Genomic DNA, 19,052 nt, shown 5'->3' with positions numbered 1-19,052 from the left:
CAACGTAACTATATGGTAAATTGGAATAGAGACTTAACTTTACAGAGTTATTTTAAGAAGCCTAAAATTTTGTTGTATTCTTGACTAGGAACAATATACTTGCTTGTTTGGGATTATTCTTTCAAAAAACATTGGGATGCCTTCAAGAATATAAGATTGTGTCAGTGTGTTTACACTGATAGTTACAGGTTTTCTAGTATTAGCTTGTAACATTAGCTTCTTTCTAAATATACATGACTAGTGCTGATGTCAGTGGAAAATCACCATGTGAGAGAAGCAGTTGTGATTGTTAATATATGGTTGAAAAAAACTGGGCTGTTGGGAACCTGACTACAACTGAGTTTTATTATAACCACCCGAGTACAGGTATCTTGAAAGCCATAATTGTTGGACGCTCTAATCTGGCTCAGGAATCTTTTATTCTTATATATTTTAACATTTTTCAAGTACTAAAATGTTGCAAAAATAATACACCAGTATGAACATAACAATTTAGAAAGTCTTAACTGTGTGCCAAACTAAATTGAATCTCCTTCAACCAGTATAGCACTTAAAAACAACCTGGTACGTACAAAATATTTTATTCAGTAACTTCCTCTGCTGGAACAACTTCCAAAAGCATCTGAAGGTGCATGGTGATGGGCTCTGAGGGAAAAAAGCTCTCGTTAGAGGCTTTGTGAGGGAACGGTATTTCTGTTCAGACTTGCTCTATTTTTCTAACTGAGAAAATGATCCTTGTGAGTATTTGTCTATTTTCTGTATTTATATCTCAAATTTAAAAAATAAGGTGTGGGGAATAAAAACAATCTTAAGATCCAAGCTACAACATTCCAGGGCTTCTGAACTTGCTATTGGTAGACTACAGTGCTTCCAAGTGCGTAAGTACAGAATATTTATTAATCCTGGGGGCAGGAGAGACAGATTATGGATTTTTTAAGTATCTGTAGCACTACTGATTTGTCAGCTGATTATTTTCAGCTGGTTCGATTTACCCTTTTAGAAATACTGTGTATCCTGTTTTCCTTGAGTTAATTGCAAAGAATTTCTCTTGGGACTATGCAAAATAATTTCTAACTGGTCACACTGGGGTTCTTGCAGCTTTTACTTTATTTAGTAGCACTTTGGTTATTTTTGGTCTTAATGCTGTTAACATTTTCTTCAGTAAGTATAGTAAAATCAGTAACCTGAGCCGAAAGCCCAGTATTCTGTGGCATAAGAATGTGTCTGTTAATTCTTGGTTAATGGCTAAAGCAATGTTTGAAATACAGTTGAAAGATAACTTTAAAGATAAAATAGTTCAGTTAATTTTAACAGTCAGTTTCTTTGTGCTGCTAGTGATTTATTGGTGGGGGTTTTTTTTGTGAATTAAGTTTCACTTTTTCTGAAGTCAGACATCACTTTTTTTTCAGAGGGAGGAGTAAAATGCCATCTTCAGCAAAACTCACTATATGCCCCTCATTGTATGTCTGGAAAATTGCCTCCCTCCACACCCTGCTCATGCAGTTTAGATGAGATGGACAATATAATGAGCTTCATTATGGTAATTATTCTAAAGCTTAGCAACATTCTGTTGAATTTGGAGCTGGCTGGCTGAGGTATACTTACCTGATATTTTTTGGGGCCAGTTGAATTTAAAGTGAACAAAAAGTACATAAACTATAATTCCACTAAGTATAAATAAAACACAGTACAAGTAGGCCAGTTCAGGTGCACTGATGATTGGTGCCAGTACCAGTAAAATGGAGACTAATGTCACTATGACTGGAATGATGATGGGTATCTGCAAGATATAAAGCACAAAATTTCTTGTTTATTCTTTTGGTGTTCTTACAAAAGTTGCATATATGAAAGAATAATACTTTCATTGCCTTCTGCACTTTTTCCTTTTAAAATTTTGGGAATTAGATGGTGCAATAAAAAGAGTAGCAAGAACATGGATAGGGAAAACTGCTCAATCGTTGACCAAGACCTCTTGATCTGTGTTGCAAATTTGCATTTTAAAGAATCAGGGATCTGACTCCAGTGCAGTGACCTGGGGTCTTACTTCAGGTACTCGATTAGTTGTAGTCTACTGACTGCAGTTTCCCATCTCTGAAAATCTGGCTTGTGCCCATAGCCTGTGCAAGTAAAAATGAACATAGGGTAACCTTTTTCCCAGTCCTTTTGAGCTTTGTCTTAGTGCAAAACTGGAACAAAGAGAAGAGCTACAAATGAATGTTTTCAGGTAAGGGGGGGGGGGGATGGGGAAGAAGGGGATTCTGCCTGGGGATGTTATTAAAGTATCCCAATAGTTAGGATTGTTTTGTGCTTCAGTATTTACGGGAATGGAGGAAAAGCGTGACTGAATGCTGAACTTACCCTGATTGGTCTCTTGAGCTCCTTCCTTGTAAACCTCATAACAATGAGTGCAAGTATGGTTAAACCATAAAATATCCAGACTGCGAAACTAAAATAATTTATGAGTGTGTTAATGTCACCAGGGATAATGTAAATAATAGCAATGGCCCCCTAAAAATGAAAACAAGAATTAGTATAGTCTGTTACAAACAAAGACTGAATTTTACTTGTGTCAGTATGGGTGTACGTTTATATTGTGAATGCTTTTGCTTAAACATTTGGGTGTAAGTGTATTGCAGCACCCTCAAAGGTAATGTTCACATCCTGCCAACATGTGTTTATTTTTGCATGCAATCTTAATTCCATTTTAAGTCAAAAGACTTGAAATCTGAATGTGTCACATAACAATAAAACAGATTATCTTGGAGGAAGTGAAGATACTAAAAATAAATAACTGTATGTATATTTAAGTTCTTGAAGTTACTGGAAGTCAACAGAGCAATTGGATTTTGAATTTATCTTGTTATACCTTGAAGATAAATGGGTAAAACAAAAAAGCAAGATATTCTGGTTTTATTTTAAAATCTGTTTACTGAATAGACTTTTTTAATGGGATGTAAATGCATTCTTACAGGGAGGAAAATAAGGGTAGTGATAGCTTGCTTTCAAGCATCCTGTGAAATAAAGGATTTGCCTAATATTAATAATTCATTTTTTAATTTGTTTTCATACTGTGGATTTTTAACATTTTTATTTTAAAATCCAGTTCTGGAATGAAACTCTCCAAATTGAAAAATCGGGCTTTTTTACATAGTCTTCTTTACTAGTACGTATTTAGCACTTTTATCATCTAGATATCATTTTATCATCTAGACAGTCAAAGACATAAGACTGCTGGTAAGCAATGTGAAAACGTATTACTGAAGAAATGTTGATTTTTTTATTTTTTGTATTAGAATATATACTTACATAAAATATGATAGCAGGCGCTGGTGTTAAGCGCTTAACGCTGATGTAAGAGAGCACCTTCAGCATGTGCCCTTCACGACCTGCAACATAAACAAGTCTGACAAAACAAAAACAAGGCAATGCCATTAGTGTGACACGTGGACTTGCAGTGGCATTACAAAAAAGTACTGTTCATCTTCAGAATAGTTCTGTTGTGTGCCTGCATCTGACTGCAATGTCATCACTGTTCCCTTTGTGTAATGGGATTTAAGGAGTGTTGTAGTAGACTGAAATAATGGAAATAACCAATATTGAAGGAGTGAACTTGAAACTAATTCTGAACAAGTATTGAAGTAGTGAATTGAAAACTAATTTCAGAATCATTAGTTTGCACGTTTTGTTTAAAATCAAGACAAACGTTAGCTGCTGTGCCCCTTTTAATTAAATATTTCCTTTTTAATTTCATTCATATAAAAAAGCTACGTTGACAATCTTATGTCAAAAAGTTGGTATTTACAGCCCTGTTGTATACAGATGGGCTTGAAATTTAAAATATTTTTAAATAGTAAATGAAAGCGTTGAACAACTGATAGGAATTTCTAATTTCCAATTATTCAGTTTCCAATTCTCAACTTTATCATTACTGGTATAGTCATGTTGTTCCTTGTAATTTCTAATTGTTTAATTCTTAGCTTTAAATTTGATGAGGTGAAAAAAAACCCTTTTGTGCTGTACCTGCTTTGAATTAAGAGTAAGAGACCTTATTTTCTGATTTTTCAAACCTGTATAGCCACTCTTTCTTTTCAAAAATTAAGCAATATAGGTAGAATTGCAGGTACTTTGTAATCACATCTTGTACTTTTGGATCTGAAGAATGTCTATATGTGTGTACATACATAAATGTTGATATATAAGTTTTGCCATCCTTTAAAAATTTTCATTTAAAGATACTTAAAATGAGAGCTTACCTGCCTGCAGTAAAACAGGTCCCATTGGCAGATCCAATTGTAGAAAAGGCCACAAAGAGGGGAACTATCCAAGAGACTGGATACAGGACTCTGTCTCCAAATGTCTGGGATATGGGATTAAAATGACAAAAATTATTCATTTGGTATATTCTGTAATGTTGGAGCCTCTTTAAAAGTACAGTAAATGGGTATCTAAGGTATGTTACCAATAAAAATGTATATTTTGTGTAGTTATTAAAGAATTTTTTTCCAAATTAAGATCTGGATTAATTCCTGAACCACTCTGTATAGAGTGGAATATTGTTGTCGTGGTGTTTGAGATGCAGCATCTGTAGGAAGCATTGGGACAGATGTGAAAAATATACAGAAATTGAATTTTGCTAAAGACACCTGGCTTGTGCATGTGTCTGTAAGGCAAAAAGAAAGCACTGCAGCAGAGAGCCACACATACGCAAGCTGGTTTCTACCTGTATAGGAGGAGTAACACCAGTAGAGCCAGCATGGCCATCTAAGCTGAGTGGTGTTTCTTTGTCCGGGAGCAGGATACGTCCATGCTACACCAGGAGTCTGCTCAGATGCATGAGCCGCTGTACAGTGCACCCGTTTTGCCGCTGCTGTGCTGCCCTTGCACTGCTCGGTGGCAGTTCTGAGATTTTTGTTGTTTACTTGGTCTGACAAGTTTAGTGCTAGCTGATGGGTGCTGTTCAGATTGCAAGTTTAGTGGTATATTGAAGAGGACTTGTTAGTAAACAAGATACAATTTGATCTATACACTGATGTACCGTTCCTGGTGCAAACAAGATGCTAAAATGCCCTGAAGTTTCACATTTTAAAGATTATATTTTTTTTAATACTTAAGTATTTCTACATTAGTGTACTTCTTCACTGTGCTGTGCTGTATTTTGCATGCATGGCACATACGGTTTGAATAGTATGTCTTGCAATAATGTAAAAAGGATATTTCTTAGCTTTAAGAAAAATGTAATGATAAGGAGGAATTGAATTATGGACTACTTGCTGTTACCTTCAGAACAACACACTTTGGTTTACTGTCATTTTGCCTGTGCACTTATTTCTCAAATACTGGAAACACTGAAAAGGACAAAGCAGCACTCAGATGTTAATTTTTCCTTCCATCTTTTTGGTGCTTATTGAAAACAGTCAACCTCTGAGCTCCACTGTTTACAAAATGTTGGCTGAAGGCTTTGGCTTCCTTTTTTTCCCCTTGGGCTATGACAGGACTGCTGTTCAAAGTAAGCATTACTGAAATAAATCTTAGGTTAAGAAATGACAATAGAAAATGGGGAAGGAGGTGACGCGTCTTAGAAATGAATTGTATCTTAAGAAAAACTACAAAAAACTATTTTTGCTCATGACTAATGCATACAGCCTTCTTCAGATGCTCTATTACAAAATAAAGTGGCTTACCACAGCAACTGCCTGGGACTGCAGGAGTTCTGTTGAAGTCATTACGGTGAAATAGGAAATGTTTATCAGAACGTAACAAACTGTAACCAAGGGGATTCCAATAATTATAGATAGCGGTAGATTTCTAAAGAATGCAAAATAAGACTCCATCAGCATTGCTCTTATCATTGGTAGAGCTGTCATAGTAAACTCTTACTTTTCCCCATATGCTCTTTAGGTGCATTTACGTTTCTTTGTAGAGCCATGGGAAATGAGGATTTTAAAAAAGAAAAAAACCCACACAATTTTATGCAGACTTATGAAGCCTGTAATAGATGCCAGTTAGCTCTGTCTGTTAGTGCTCAAACCTTGACTAACCATTGCTTTTAAAAACAAACCAAAATATTTTCCTGCTTGTACAGAACTACCCAGTGTTTTATTGTGTAGTTTTACCTGTAAGGATTCTGAAGTTCCTCTGTGATGTAATTGAGTTGGTTCCTGGAAGGAAAAGCATTCACACAATGTTATTGGCAGTCAGGTGTTGAAATACTAATGCATTATGAACTCAGGTGTTTTCTGTCTTACTGCTTTTTACCTTTTCAGCTAAAAAGATCAGTATAACCAGTCTTCTGAGTGGTAAAGCTGTAGGACAAAAACCTATGTGAGCTGCTTATCCAAATATCAGCCTCTTGATTTGCCATCTTTTCCTCTATTATCTTCTCCTCCTCACAGTTTCAGAAGTACCTCTGAGATTTGGGAATGAGATTGTCTTAGTTCTTGGATAAAATATCCCAGAATAACAAAACAAAAATTTGGCAGACATTTATCTCAAATTTACAAGATTGCCATTGAAGTTCAAAGTTTGCAGTATCTGAGTCTTCTTTAATAAAAGCTCAAGTGTACCCATTGCAAGGAGTGAAGCAAGTCTGCTCATGTTTCACAAATGTTCTGTGAGTCTCTTTGTCTAGAAGGGTGGTATGAAAACTTTTTAAGGATTGTTACGCTATCAGAATTTTCATTTCCAAAACCTGATTTTTGCTAGAACGTATGGACCAGGTTGAAACAGAGTTTTTACTCAACCACTTCTGAAAATGTGAGGAGGAGTTGGTATTTACTGTTCAAGCTAATTTTCAGATATCAGTGCCTGGTGGTTACATATTGTAGTATTTATTTAGGCACCAGCCTCCCTGCCTCCTTAAATGTCTGAATGAGCAGACTTTCATGCCTGAGTTGAGACACTCAAGCTTGGAAATAGCACCTGAAAGAATAATCCATTTAAAAATAAATCAAGTTTTAAGCATCTAACTTGCTTTGTTGTAAGTTAAGATTTATATTCTTAACTCCTTCCAAAATAAAGATCTATATGCAAACTTCTACAGTTTGAACATTTAATTATATCATTCATGGATCAGAACTTGATGTAAGATTTGTGCCAACAGAGCCCTAGACCAACTGACATTGCTGAAATGGAACGTGGAAACTGTTTTCTGGACTGTGGCAGAGATCAAGTTCAATATTCCTGCCAGTAAATAAGTGTATTCTTACTGAAATAATTCTGGAAAGCACTCTTCTGAGTATTAAATATAAATGCAGTATGTAGGACATAAATATAAACCTAATCCCATTCCATATCTATGATTATTTTCGAATGTGTTTTCTTAAATCTAACATGGTAGATAATGACGGATGAACAGATGTGGAGGAATTGAAAGCTTTTCAGGGAGGAAGACTTCATTGGTTTTACATTAATTCTAGATGAAACTGAGTAAGAAAAAATCTGGAAGTTGAGCCTCATTACTTTTGACCTTTTTTTTAATGTCCTCCTCCAATAATCAAACACCACAATATTTCACAAGAAATGGAATTTGATGGGGTAACCTCTAGGGCTCTGGGAAGGCTATTTAGTCTGACATAGTGGAAGTAAACTTACATTCTCATTACCACGGTATCTAAGCACCTTCAGCAGCAAAGCAGTAGCCCTTTCAGGATCTAGTGTTCCCTAATAAACAACTGCTTGAGGATTTGGGAGAGGGGAGCTTGGAGGGGTAAGTTGGTGGTGGGTTTTGAGTTGTTTGGGGGTTTTATTTTTTTAACCAAAGTGGTGGTTTTTTTTCCAGAATTCATTAAGAGATTCTTAATAACAAGTCAGATGTTCACTTTTTCACATCGCATCTTTTTGAGCTCTACAGGGAGAGAGTAAACCAGGTAAAGACTGTTACAGTGTAACCATTACTGCTAGTGGAGATACCTTACCATCCATCGTATGCCCAGAGTCCATTGTAAAATGCCAGACCAATAGAGCTAACAGAAATTTTACTGTCCTTGAAAGACTCTTGAAAGTTTTCTGTTCTTCCTGCAAACAAGACGTAGATTACTGATCAGTGCTGAAATGAATTCCTTTTATCCTCACTAGATGAATAAACATTCCAACATTTGTTTCATGTTTTGGCACATCTCACTGTTAAAATAAATTAATACTGATTTTTATTAATTAAACAGTACTGGTGCCTTTCCCGTGCACCCCCTTCTCAAAAGGAAAATACTGTTGTTCCCAAGAGACCTGGAACTGAAGCACTGAATAAAGAAAGCCTTATTCTTGTGCCACTTCTATCGGTGGGAAATTTTAATGGTCACAGCAGAAGCTGAAATAATTTTTGCAAGTAAAGTATATTTAATTACCTTGTGCAAGGAGAACAATTCCACTTACAATAATGATTGTGACAATGATCATTTTAGCAGCCGTGAGAAAATTCTGGAGATAACTTCCCAGCTTCACACTCAGTGAATTCACTACTGTAATTATGACTAGAAGAAAGTAAGTTATTAATTTCTGCATCAAATTTGTCAGAATTGAAAGTAAAGTTGCCTCTTAAAACCTTTCCCTCCCTTATTTACTGTACTGCTTTTTCCTCCCACTGTCTGTATTACTGATACAGGGTTTTAACATGCACTATATTTGAATAACTTCTAAATTAGTGAGGAAAAACAGTTTTCTGAGTTAGGCTTTGGTAGTGCCTTTAACAAAAAAATACATTGAAGTTGCACAGCGTTCTGATAAATACAGAAACGCCTCCAAAAGTAATTTTTCTTCCTTTTCTGCTAGGTAAGCATTCATTGCACTGCTGTGTCAATCTTAATAAAAATAAAAGAAACGCAGATAAGGAACAAACCACTTCTAAACCTATCCTTTTTTTACATACGTTGTTAAATTAATTACTGTGGGAAGGACTGGCTGTGCCGTGTTCCCAAGTTTTCTGTTGCTTTCAGTGTAGGATCATGTCCTGGTGCCCCTGCAGATTAACTCACTGCGGTGCCACTGTGCCAAAATGCAGTCACTGCTGGGGCCAAAGGAAATCACTCCCAACTGCAGATCTGATCTCTTTCTTAAAAAGCCTGACTCTTACCTATGGCAGCTGCTGCAAGACACTTGATGACAACCTGGGGAGGATCGCAGCCTGGATAAAAAGGAGCTGACGCATATTCCGCAAAGCTGAGACAAATGATTGCGAATGAGCTGGGTTTTGTGACCAGTAAGCTTGTCCAAGAAAACAGGAATGCTGGAATGGGGCCAAATGCCTCCATAAGGTAAGGATATTCTCCCCCAGATTTTGTGATCATTGTACCAAGCTCAGCAAAACAGAGTGCACCTGAATAACAACAAAAATTGTTTAGTTCATACACTTAAGCTATGACTGTCTAGAACAGACTATAACTTTTTAATAGGTAGAAAGGTTAAGGAAATGGATATCTATGATGCATCATTACTCTTTTTTACTGTACAGGCAAAGTAAAATTTTATTACTTGTGAGCAACTGGAAAACATTTACTGAAATTATAGTTACAGTCCAGAATTTATTACTGTTTGTGTTTGAGACCAGCAAAGAAAGTACAAACATTCTGATTTCATATCAGATTTCTGTTAAATAAACAAATACTATAAGAAGCTTTTAAGTGACAACTGCACTGGCAGACCTACCATTTGGAAACTTGAAAAAAATAAACTTCCTGCACAGTTTTGAAGTAAAATGTCTGCTAAGGTCACCTGTAAAGTACAGGGATACTTCTAGATTTAGTGGTGTAGCTGGCATCTTGCATAAAGGGTTTTTGCATGTGCTGTGTACCTGACACAGTGCCCAAAGTACTCCTTTTTGGTTTTAAGTCTTGAAATGTTTTGAGGTGCTTAATGATAAATTTTCAGATTATAGAAATAGATTTACACAATTATACAAGTAGAAAAACAGCAGAAGTACCTAGCTCACTGACAGTAAATTTCATGTTTTGCCTGTGATTTAAATGGAAAAGTATTCTCTCAGTGGATAAAGTAAAACTAAAACTTGCTTTCTAAAGGAACTGAAAATGTGCACTGTAATTTAATAAAAAGTAATCTTTTCTAAATGGCACATACTTAATTTTTTTTCCCTGAGTACTGCTACACTTACCAGGATGTGATGGGTTTTGGTCTAGGTGCTTGTTAGCCAATTTGTGAAATGAGAGCAGTATGCAGAAGCAGTAGTACAAAGATTTAAGCAAAGATTCAAATTCTTTGACTCATTTACCTAATGTTGCAAGAATTCCACAGGCTGCCCAGATGGTTAAACAAGGACCTACAGCTCCAACATTGGCAAGTACTGATTTTGGAGAAACAAAGATACCTGAGCCAATAATTGTACCAACAATCATACAGATTCCACTGATGAGGCCCACCTTGAAATAAAATGAGACATTCTGGTAAAGTAATTTCTAGTAATTCAATAATTACTTTTCAGTATAATACAAGTGTAGCAATTGTCTCAAAAATTCACTTTCTTAGATGGAGTCTTTTTTTTTTTTTAATTTCAGCAGTTGTTTTCCTCTCTTTGCTTTAAGGTATTTGTGCACAGGAATTATCTTGCTACTGCTAGGTGGTGAAAAGATCACAACTCTGTAGTGACCGACATGTTACATGAAACTACTAAACTTTGAGTTGCTGAAAAAAACCCAAACAAACAGTGGCATAGGCTATTTAAATTTTTCTGTTAGTTGTGGCTAGACTGATACCAATATTTTCCCAGGCTAAAACCACATGGAGACTGTAATTTTCTAGAGGAGACAAATTTTCACTTGTTTTTCTGTACCAGTGGTTATTTTATGGTTAGTGGCTATAAACACTAACAAACTTTCAGAAGCAATGAGCTGAACAGCCCACTTCAGCCTCTGAATAGGACATGTAGAAGTTTATGAAGTGTCTCAGTTGATCAACGTTAAAGTTGTCAGATAAAAAAATAATTCAAAGACTTAAATACATATTCTTATTTTTTTAATTGGATTTCTATCAGGGCTATTTAACTAGTAATTAGCAGCTTCCTAAAATGTGAACCAACACAGTCAAGATATTAGTAGATCACTACTAACTGGGGACACACTGGGATGTGTGTGCAGGTTCCCCCCCTGCTGCCTCCTCCGCCAGCCCAGCCCCTTTCACGGACTGAAGGGGGAAAAGAAAAGGTTTTGCCTGCTTTTGTAGGTTCGTCGTTTGGGGTTCATGGCTCTGAATGGATTGGCCATCGTCTCTTTCGTTGTCCTTTCCTTTTCTTCTCCTTAAGCTTTCTTCACCCATTTGGTTTACTTGTTGAAATCTCTAATGGAATAAAAACAAAGTAACAGTTTAGCATATTAATGTTTGCTTGAATTTTGCTGATTATATATGGGTCCAAAGTAGCATATGTCAGTATTGCCAGAAAACACACACACAAAAACACACACACACTTGCTCACAGGCAAAGGACTTGCTCCTAACCACTACTTACTCAGAGATCAAATCGACCAGGTGTTAGGTCTGCTTTAGCTCATCCTTCTGACTTGCTGGGGATTTTCCTGTACCCACCTGGCAGTTGAATGTCCTTGTATCTTCTGTCTTGGGTTACATCCAGTTGAGAGGATGTCCTTCCTGGAACAATCTAGCTTTTATAGCTAGTCCCTCCTTTGAATTCCTCCAGAGGTCCAGACAGATTTAATCTTTCTCCCACAAGCTAGTCTGTTCTCTTATCTAGGAGACCTTCTTTCTGATCTTCGTTAAATTAGGCCTTGTCTCACTTCCTTGGAGATGCAGGTATATGCGAAACCAAGTGTTGTCTCCTGTAATTGTCTAATTAGCAGCTCTTTGCCTCAGAAAGAGTTACCAGTCTTCTCTGTGTTGATGCTGGGTGAATGTCTTCTACTGAACATTTTGTTCTGTTTAGAATTAAAATGTAAACAGTTTTCAAATTTAAACTTAAGACTTATGAACTTTTTTGTGAGCTTTTTTGCTTGTTTCCTATAGTATTGGAATAAAATACAACCTGAGATAGTGAAGGACATTGACCACAGGTTAGGTCCTCAAAGGTTGATTCAGACAGAAGTATTTTCTCTCCTCTGACCCTACAGCTGTAGTTCCTAGAATCTGAATGTTGAATACCATTTTGAAGTTACACAGACAGTAATTCAGGAATGTGTCGTGTTTAGGCAATTTAGCTAGTAGCGAGTAATACTTGGCTACAGAAACTGTAGCATTTTAAATTGACAGAAGAGCTATCTCAGTACTGCTGGTCTTCAGAAATATTTGGGCTATAAAGAGATCTAGGTTGTGTTTGAAGTAAAGATTTTTAGAAAAAATCATCATGAATCCAACTTCTAAGATTAAACCTACAAGAGAAAATTGCCCACGGAAGGAATGCAGGGCTTGGGTCACTGAATTTTATTACAACTTTGTGCCCAACTTCCCTCTTTAAAGTTATGATTTACAATGTTTTAATCATTGTCTTTTAGCAATTCATACTTTCACTTACCTTATTTATTTATATTTGTTTGGTGTTAATCAGGTCCAGAGATCTTTGTATAGTGTATTTCTTTATATCTCCTGCTAGATTTACCAGCCAGTTAGACAAGACATGTCCATGTCTGAAACCAGAATACGCAGAAGCAGCAGCAGCTTAAGTACAGAGGTTATAAAGGGTAATCATTAAACCCATTCTCAGCCAAGAAGCTTTGAGATAGGAACCACAGATAAACCAATAGTCCAATTAGTTTATCTTTAAAAAAAAAAAAAAGTCTTTGTTCCATTCGTGAGAATGTTTGTCCAGTACCTAGGTAGTATATTACATAGTGAGAGTGATCCGTAATTTGAAGAATTTTGATGATTTTATGTCAAGCAATTTCTAACTTAGAAGTGCTTTGGAAAGATAACCTTGAAGTAATTATCATACCGTGGTGCACTGAAAACATCTGCCCAGATGCTCGCTGCATCCTGCAAGAGGAGTTGATGCTTTTATCCTGAAAAGGTAGAGAAGTGCGGGCAGAATTTTTTCTTTTGTTTTTCATTAACCTGAAGGCAGCTGAACAGGCAGCTTCTGTTCCCTTGACTTGCAGTTACAAATAATATTTCATTTTGTAAATGTTTAAAAATCTTGCTTTAGTGAAAAATGGCATTTTGTATTTCTATTCAATTGTATACCCAGGAAAAACATACTGTTATCCTGAATGCTGAAACAAGGTAGCTTACTGCATTGCAGCTAGTCATTCCTAAAATACTTGGGGGAAAAAAACCTCCTTAATTCTGTTTCACTTCGTTGTTTTTTGGCAGTGCAGTTGTACAGACCCTTTCCTGTACAACACCCAAACCACTAAGTCCTGATCGACCTGATCTGACTTAGCTGACTTATTTCACTAAATAGCTGTTGTTACAAGTGAAAAGCTGCACTGGTATTAGTCACTGATGTCAAGATTCATCGTCTTGTTAAGACACAGTAGTAGTACAGGATTGGAAATAAGACCAAATTGTTGGACCTCAGGATCAGCAAAACGGTGTCCTGGCAGGATTTGACAGTTGGTTTTCTTTATTTTTTTATTATTATTTTTTTTAATCCTTCTGTTTAAGCATTCAGGTTTGATCGTCAGGAGTTCCCATCTTTTGTAATGTTGACATAAAACTGTGACTAAAAATGAACTCTAAGAAAATGTGAAATAATTAAATAAACGAATGCTTTTAGATCCATCATACATTATGTAATGTACTTCTATGTTCTCTACAGCTGATAATTTTTACATTAAGATTGATAATCATCATTCCTGTGTTTTTCCTGAAATGCCACAGTATTGAAATAGCTGATGTGAAAAGAAAAAACGAAGGGGGGAAATTGGAAATGGTATATTTGAAACGTTCCCGTCTGTTCAACAGGCATCTTAAATCTCTGCCAGTGACTTGACCTTAACTAGCCTGTGTTTCCTCATAAAAATGGAAAAGTATCTTCATTTATTGTCTAGTTTTGTTTTAGGGGTTAATCTTCTTGGGATGCTATAAACTTGTTAAAGGATTTGCAATTTTACCAGCAATCTTTCTTTTCCTCGGTCGCTTAAGGAAAAAATAAACATTGAGTTCAAGGATTCTACTGTTGTTTTCTTCATGGACAAGAGAAATGGCATTTACAGCCATAGGAAAAGACTTCTTCCCTCTCAAATACATACTTAGATGAAGAGATCAAGGAGTTCAAATTCCAAGGGGCTGCAGAAGCAAACACTCTGTGGGCTGGTCCTGTCTAAACAGTGTAGTTTGAACCTTTTCAAATGCTATTTACCAATTAAATCGTAAAAAGTAATTTTCAACTTTAATTTGGGAAATAGCATGGGCATAGTGTATAAATATACCTTTTATTATCATTAGTCACTAATAATAAAGGTTAATGTTTGTTAGAGTTGGTATTTATTGCTTGCACATGCTGTGCGTTGACCAATACTTAAGCAAATGGTAAGGATCATTTTAACGTGGAGATTTTAATGGTAGCTTAGCAGTATCTCAGAATGGATACTTTCCATTCTAACCTTGCTACTTAACAGGTTACTTAATTTTAATCAGAGGACCGGTCTGTTTACTTGCACTTGCTCTTCTTTGAATTTTACCATTAATAGATGTGCTCTAAGAAGGGATCTCACTACTGTCATCCTTTACAGCATTTTATTTTTCTGAGTATTTGCAGGCATGCTGCAAGTGGAATAGAAGAAAACGGTCTAGTTTAATAGCTGTGTCAATGCTGGGTTATGCTACTGTATTCCAAGATCTTGGCATCCTGTGGGAGTCAGTAGAAAAAATTAGATGACTGTGTAGTTCTTAATGCCCATAGTATATATGGGGTTTAAATACCTGCATTTTTCCCCCATACTTAGTTCTTCGTTGCAGTGTAGTTGGTTTTGCCCCTGTGACAAATGAGGCTGTTGAAAAAACCTCCAGGCTTGCTAAAGTTTTGCTCTAGACCTGGCTTTGGAAGACGGCATCTTTAGCGTGCCCGTTTGTAGCTGAGGAAGCAAGCAGTGAATACTGAAGCACTTCAGAGGTTATGATGCTCTGTGCTACCAGCTTCCAAAGTCTGCTTCATTTTGGATTTACTAAAACCAAACATCTGTTATGTAAAACAGTTCTTAAGTACTATCATATGATATCTTTAGATATTTCATCTCTAAATGTTTGTTTATATAGGTAATGTTGAAATCAATTTAGTACAGGAAAAAAAGATCAGAGCTAAAAAAATCTGGAGATCTCGCTCAATGAGAAACCATATTTTTAAAGGTAAAGTAGCCTTCAAAGTGCATCTGCTCTTCTAGATTCATGCTGATTGACGGTGTAGAATTTTTACCATATTTATTTAACATTAGATTTGCAGAGTACGATAAGTGCTCAGAGTTCTCCTAAATGGAAGAGATGTGCCTGGCCAGCCAAGGATTTGCAGTCTCAGAAGAAAAGCTCCTGATGCACTGTGCCAGTACAGTGGCATGAATTTTTCATGGTGAAAGAAATCTTTGGAGCCTCTCTCTTCTGAGCTGTTGAAGAGCAATATTCTGGCTAGAAAGACAGCAGCATCTTTCTGGCTTCAAAATAGAGGAAGGGAAAAAGAAAAAAGCAGTTTAAATGACTTGAAAATGGGTGGGGAGAGTTTTTCTAATAGACTAGAAATTAGAAAATGAATGACCCTCAGTTCCCTGGACATTAGGGCAGCTTACCTTCATGTGTCTGTTGCGTGTCAGCACCTCCCGGGTATTTACAGAACAGCTGAAGCACAGAGTACGTGATGCTCTGCCCCAGCAACAGCGAGAGGCAATGCCAATGTATTTTAACAGGAGTTGGAAAATGCAGGGGAGCTACTGAGGTTTACTGCAGACTCTCCAGTGGTTCGTTTTTGGTTTTGAATCGCATTATTTAATCCAGATGTTTTTCTAGGGGATGTTACGTTCAGCTATTATGAACAAAATATGCCTTGTAAGTTCAGCAATGAAACTGTAATGTGACCGCAGTTCCACAAATCCTGAATTGTTCTTGCAGTTTCTCAATCAGAATTGAAGGACGCTCCGTGTTTTTATGTTGCTTTGTGAAAGGAAGCTGAAACTGTCTCATTGGTCCAGTTTACAGACTGGAAGGTATTGTGAACGTCAGGAAGGTGCAGTGTATTAGAATATGCTCTGTCAGCAGCAGCTGAAGTAAAATAGTAAGTTGGTAATGTCAGGTGGGTAACAAACAAGATCAGTTGGTGTGAGTAGAGTGTTTGTAGTGGAATGAACAAGCCAAAACATTTATTTAGTATAGTGTCTGTATTTAGTGTGCTATCTATGAAACAATGCAAAGTAACATGATTTAAAAAAAAAAAACAAAACACCTCATTAAATTCTTGGGGTTTAAAGGTAGTTTTCTTCAATTCCTGTGTACTAACCAAGCTCTTTTACTTGATTATGCACAATTTCAACACATTTGTCACCCCTTGTAACACATTCACACTTGAGCATGTTTGGAACTTGTTTCTAAGTACAAGGTGATGATTTACTCAGAACAGGATAGTTAATTCTTCATTTCAGCACTTTAAAGATGCATAAAAGTTGTTATCTGTGCAAACAGGACGAGTATTCTGCTGTTTGCCTCTCTGTAGCACTGTAGTGTGCCTAGCAGGAGTAGCTGTGACGCTGGACTATAAAGGGATGAGCTGCAATAAGTATTAATTTATCAGTAATTCTGCCAAAATAAACCGGTGTTCTTTCTCAGAGTAATAAGCCAAGTGGATAGGGAAGAAACAAGAAAGCATATATATCAATTTTGGAAGGGCTTTTATTGGTGACTTTCTTTAAATTCTCACTGGCAAATTGTGGTGGCAAGGTCTAAAAAAAAATTAAAATCTGTAAAAGAGTAGATTAAGAATTAATTGAAAAACTTCTGCAGAAAGCAGCAGTGGCTCACTGTGAAGCTGGGAAAAGGATTGTTCTGCAGGAGTGTGTCCTGGGTCTGTTTTCTTCAGCGGTTGTGTTTATGTTGCAGCTGACAAAATACTGTGAGTGTGCAAATTTGTGAACAGTACAAAATAGGGAGGATGCTCTAACAGAGCATTCCTTCATTATGCACCTTTAATGAAAGGTTAACCCAGCATCAGCCAGTAGTGCCCCCATAAATCCTTCTGTTAAGGGCATTTTTCAGTGGTCCTAGATTTTCTGTAGTCTGCTGAAAACTACAGCAAGCGTGGGAGGGAAATCAGAACAAATGTACCAGCTTCGTAAGGCATCACAGAATCGTGAGAAGCTTTGGTGGTTCCTTAGCTGTTGTGTACAGAAGACATCCTGAAAGCTTTGAATTCGCCTGTGATCACCGAGTACGATTTGCAGCATGTGCTTTGGTATGTGCCAAGTGATCTCTATGCAAATCGTGTCAGCTGGAGAGAAAAAAGTAGACCTTTGTTTGTCGGTTTGATTGCTGCAGGAGGTACAGGCTTCAAAGGTTTACAATTGTATCCATATCATGTCCACAAAGTACACAGTGGTACTTTGGAGCTTAGGTAACAGTTTCTACCTGAATGTGTGACAGAAGCTCTGCAGCCGCTGTCAGCTCCAGGTTTTTGCATTTAAGGCAGTTGTTTCAGTTCCAATTGTGCCTTTGGTACTTTTTCCTGATGCTATTTTCTTCCATGAACTTCATCTCATTACTTAGTGTGGCTTGGTTCAAAGGTTACTTGAAGTAATTTATTTCCATCCTTGGTGTTAACAGAAAAGTGAGGAATGATTACAAGTTTTGTGTCTTCCTTAGTTTTCACACACTAGTTAGAGAAGAAATCTGTAACTTTGTGTTCCCCAGAAGTTCCCTCCAAAGGTGAACCCACAGTACAGGTTGCCAGATTATTAGCTTTCTTGTGGCTTAGCAGTATTGCATTTTTGTATGTAGTAGCAAGGTATGGAAACAATTCAATTGGTCAGTGGCTGGTGTTGGATACTATGAAGACCAGGGAGTTTAAAAAAAATTTGTAGTGAGGGAAGTAGTCTTTCAGGTGTGGAGAAAAGGTAAGGTAACCAGATCCTAGCAGTTAACTGGGGGTCAGTTGCAGCTGTGTCCAATACTGTAACAGATAAAATATTTACATTTCTTAGTTATTAGAGTTATCTACAGTAAAATGCACTGTTTACATTTTATTCTTTGCATTGTTTGCTTTCTTTATTATTTCTTGGTTGAAACAAGGTGAACGGAGCCTTCTGCAGGTGGTGGCAGAAGCATTTTACCGTCTATTGGTTGGTGCCTGAGAATCATGAACGCAGCAGCAGCAGCCAGCAGGTGTCAGGTACAGTGTCTCGTGGTGAGCACTTCTGTAAGCAAAAGCACAACATCCCTCGCAGCCAAAAAAACTTCCAAAACTTGCAGAGGTGGTAAGATCATACGAGATCAGCCAGTATCTTGATGTGGCCGCCCTTGCCCATTTTGGATGCTTTGTCATGCTCTCATTTTTTATAGCAGTACACGGTGTAGGTGCTGTTCATATCTTCTAGGCATATCCTGTTGTAAAGAGGAGCTCAGTGTACTGGAAGCTGATGGCTTTGGTCATAAACACCATTTAATGATTTATAATCTTTGTCATCATCTCCATTCAGAAGGATCACAGACTTCATGAGGGCAACTTCCCTGAAAACTAATGCTTTATATAGGTTTGAAAACGCTGAATTCCTACTGCTTCTGAAAATGTTTGTGGTTACAATCCATGTATCTTAAAGCAGGATGACAGCAATCCCAAAGTAAGAGTGGAGTCCTATTGTTCATGCACTGTACAACGACATTAAAGCTATCAACTATATTTTCTCCTGATTTGATATCACTCAAGCAGTTCAGCATCATAAAACTGTTTCCCTTTAGTAAGGACATGCAGGTTTATTCTGAATGGGTAGGAGTTTCTTTAGTTGCTTTTAGTCAGCTTTTGTATCAAAAAATATTTGCAGTTGCGGTAAAAAGGCTGCATCTGGTTCCTAGCAAATGTAGTGCTGTGAAATAAGTTTTTCTTTGCTGAAGATTTCTCTGACAAGTGCAGATTTTAAGTCGGCCTTTTGAAATACCTGGTATCACCTGTAAGTTTTGACCTGCTGATGCAGGGT

The 19,052-nt window shown here is 36.9% G+C and overlaps 1 protein-coding gene across 1 annotated transcript; it reads right to left on the bottom strand.

Moving 5' to 3' along the window:
- Nucleotides 1–565: 565 nt before the first annotated feature.
- On the bottom strand, nucleotides 566–12,576 carry SLC7A9 (solute carrier family 7 (amino acid transporter light chain, bo,+ system), member 9). The gene is made up of 13 exons (XM_010191467.1): nucleotides 12,464–12,576; nucleotides 11,152–11,277; nucleotides 10,217–10,364; nucleotides 9,065–9,307; nucleotides 8,340–8,465; nucleotides 7,914–8,013; nucleotides 6,114–6,158; nucleotides 5,682–5,805; nucleotides 4,254–4,357; nucleotides 3,307–3,403; nucleotides 2,359–2,508; nucleotides 1,606–1,780; nucleotides 566–645 (listed from the first exon to the last, which is right to left on the bottom strand). The coding sequence occupies exons 2-13, from the start codon at nucleotides 11,254–11,256 to the stop codon at nucleotides 581–583; spliced, it is 1,482 nt and encodes a 493-aa protein (XP_010189769.1). The 5' UTR covers nucleotides 11,257–11,277; nucleotides 12,464–12,576; the 3' UTR covers nucleotides 566–580.
- Between the last annotated feature and the right edge of the window lie 6,476 nt (nucleotides 12,577–19,052).

Source organism: Mesitornis unicolor, unplaced genomic scaffold, assembly GCF_000695765.1.
Source record: "Mesitornis unicolor isolate BGI_N332 unplaced genomic scaffold, ASM69576v1 scaffold37220, whole genome shotgun sequence".
Lineage (NCBI taxonomy): Eukaryota > Metazoa > Chordata > Aves > Mesitornithiformes > Mesitornithidae > Mesitornis > Mesitornis unicolor.
The sequence above is the reverse complement of the archived record's forward strand: the minus strand, read 5'-3'. Positions and strand labels throughout refer to the sequence as shown.

Excerpts from the sequence above, each read along its gene's own strand:
- SLC7A9 (XM_010191467.1), bottom strand. The coding sequence starts at position 11,256 with ATGGGTGAAGAAAGCTTAAGGAGAAGAAAAGGAAAGGACAACGAAAGA. Across the intron at positions 9,308-10,216 it reads TGGAATTCTTGCAACATTAG|GTGCACTCTGTTTTGCTGAG; the intron begins GTAAATGAGTCA and ends GTTGTTATTCAG. Across the intron at positions 1,781-2,358 it reads AGCTCAAGAGACCAATCAGG|ATACCCATCATCATTCCAGT; the intron begins GTAAGTTCAGCA and ends TATATCTTGCAG.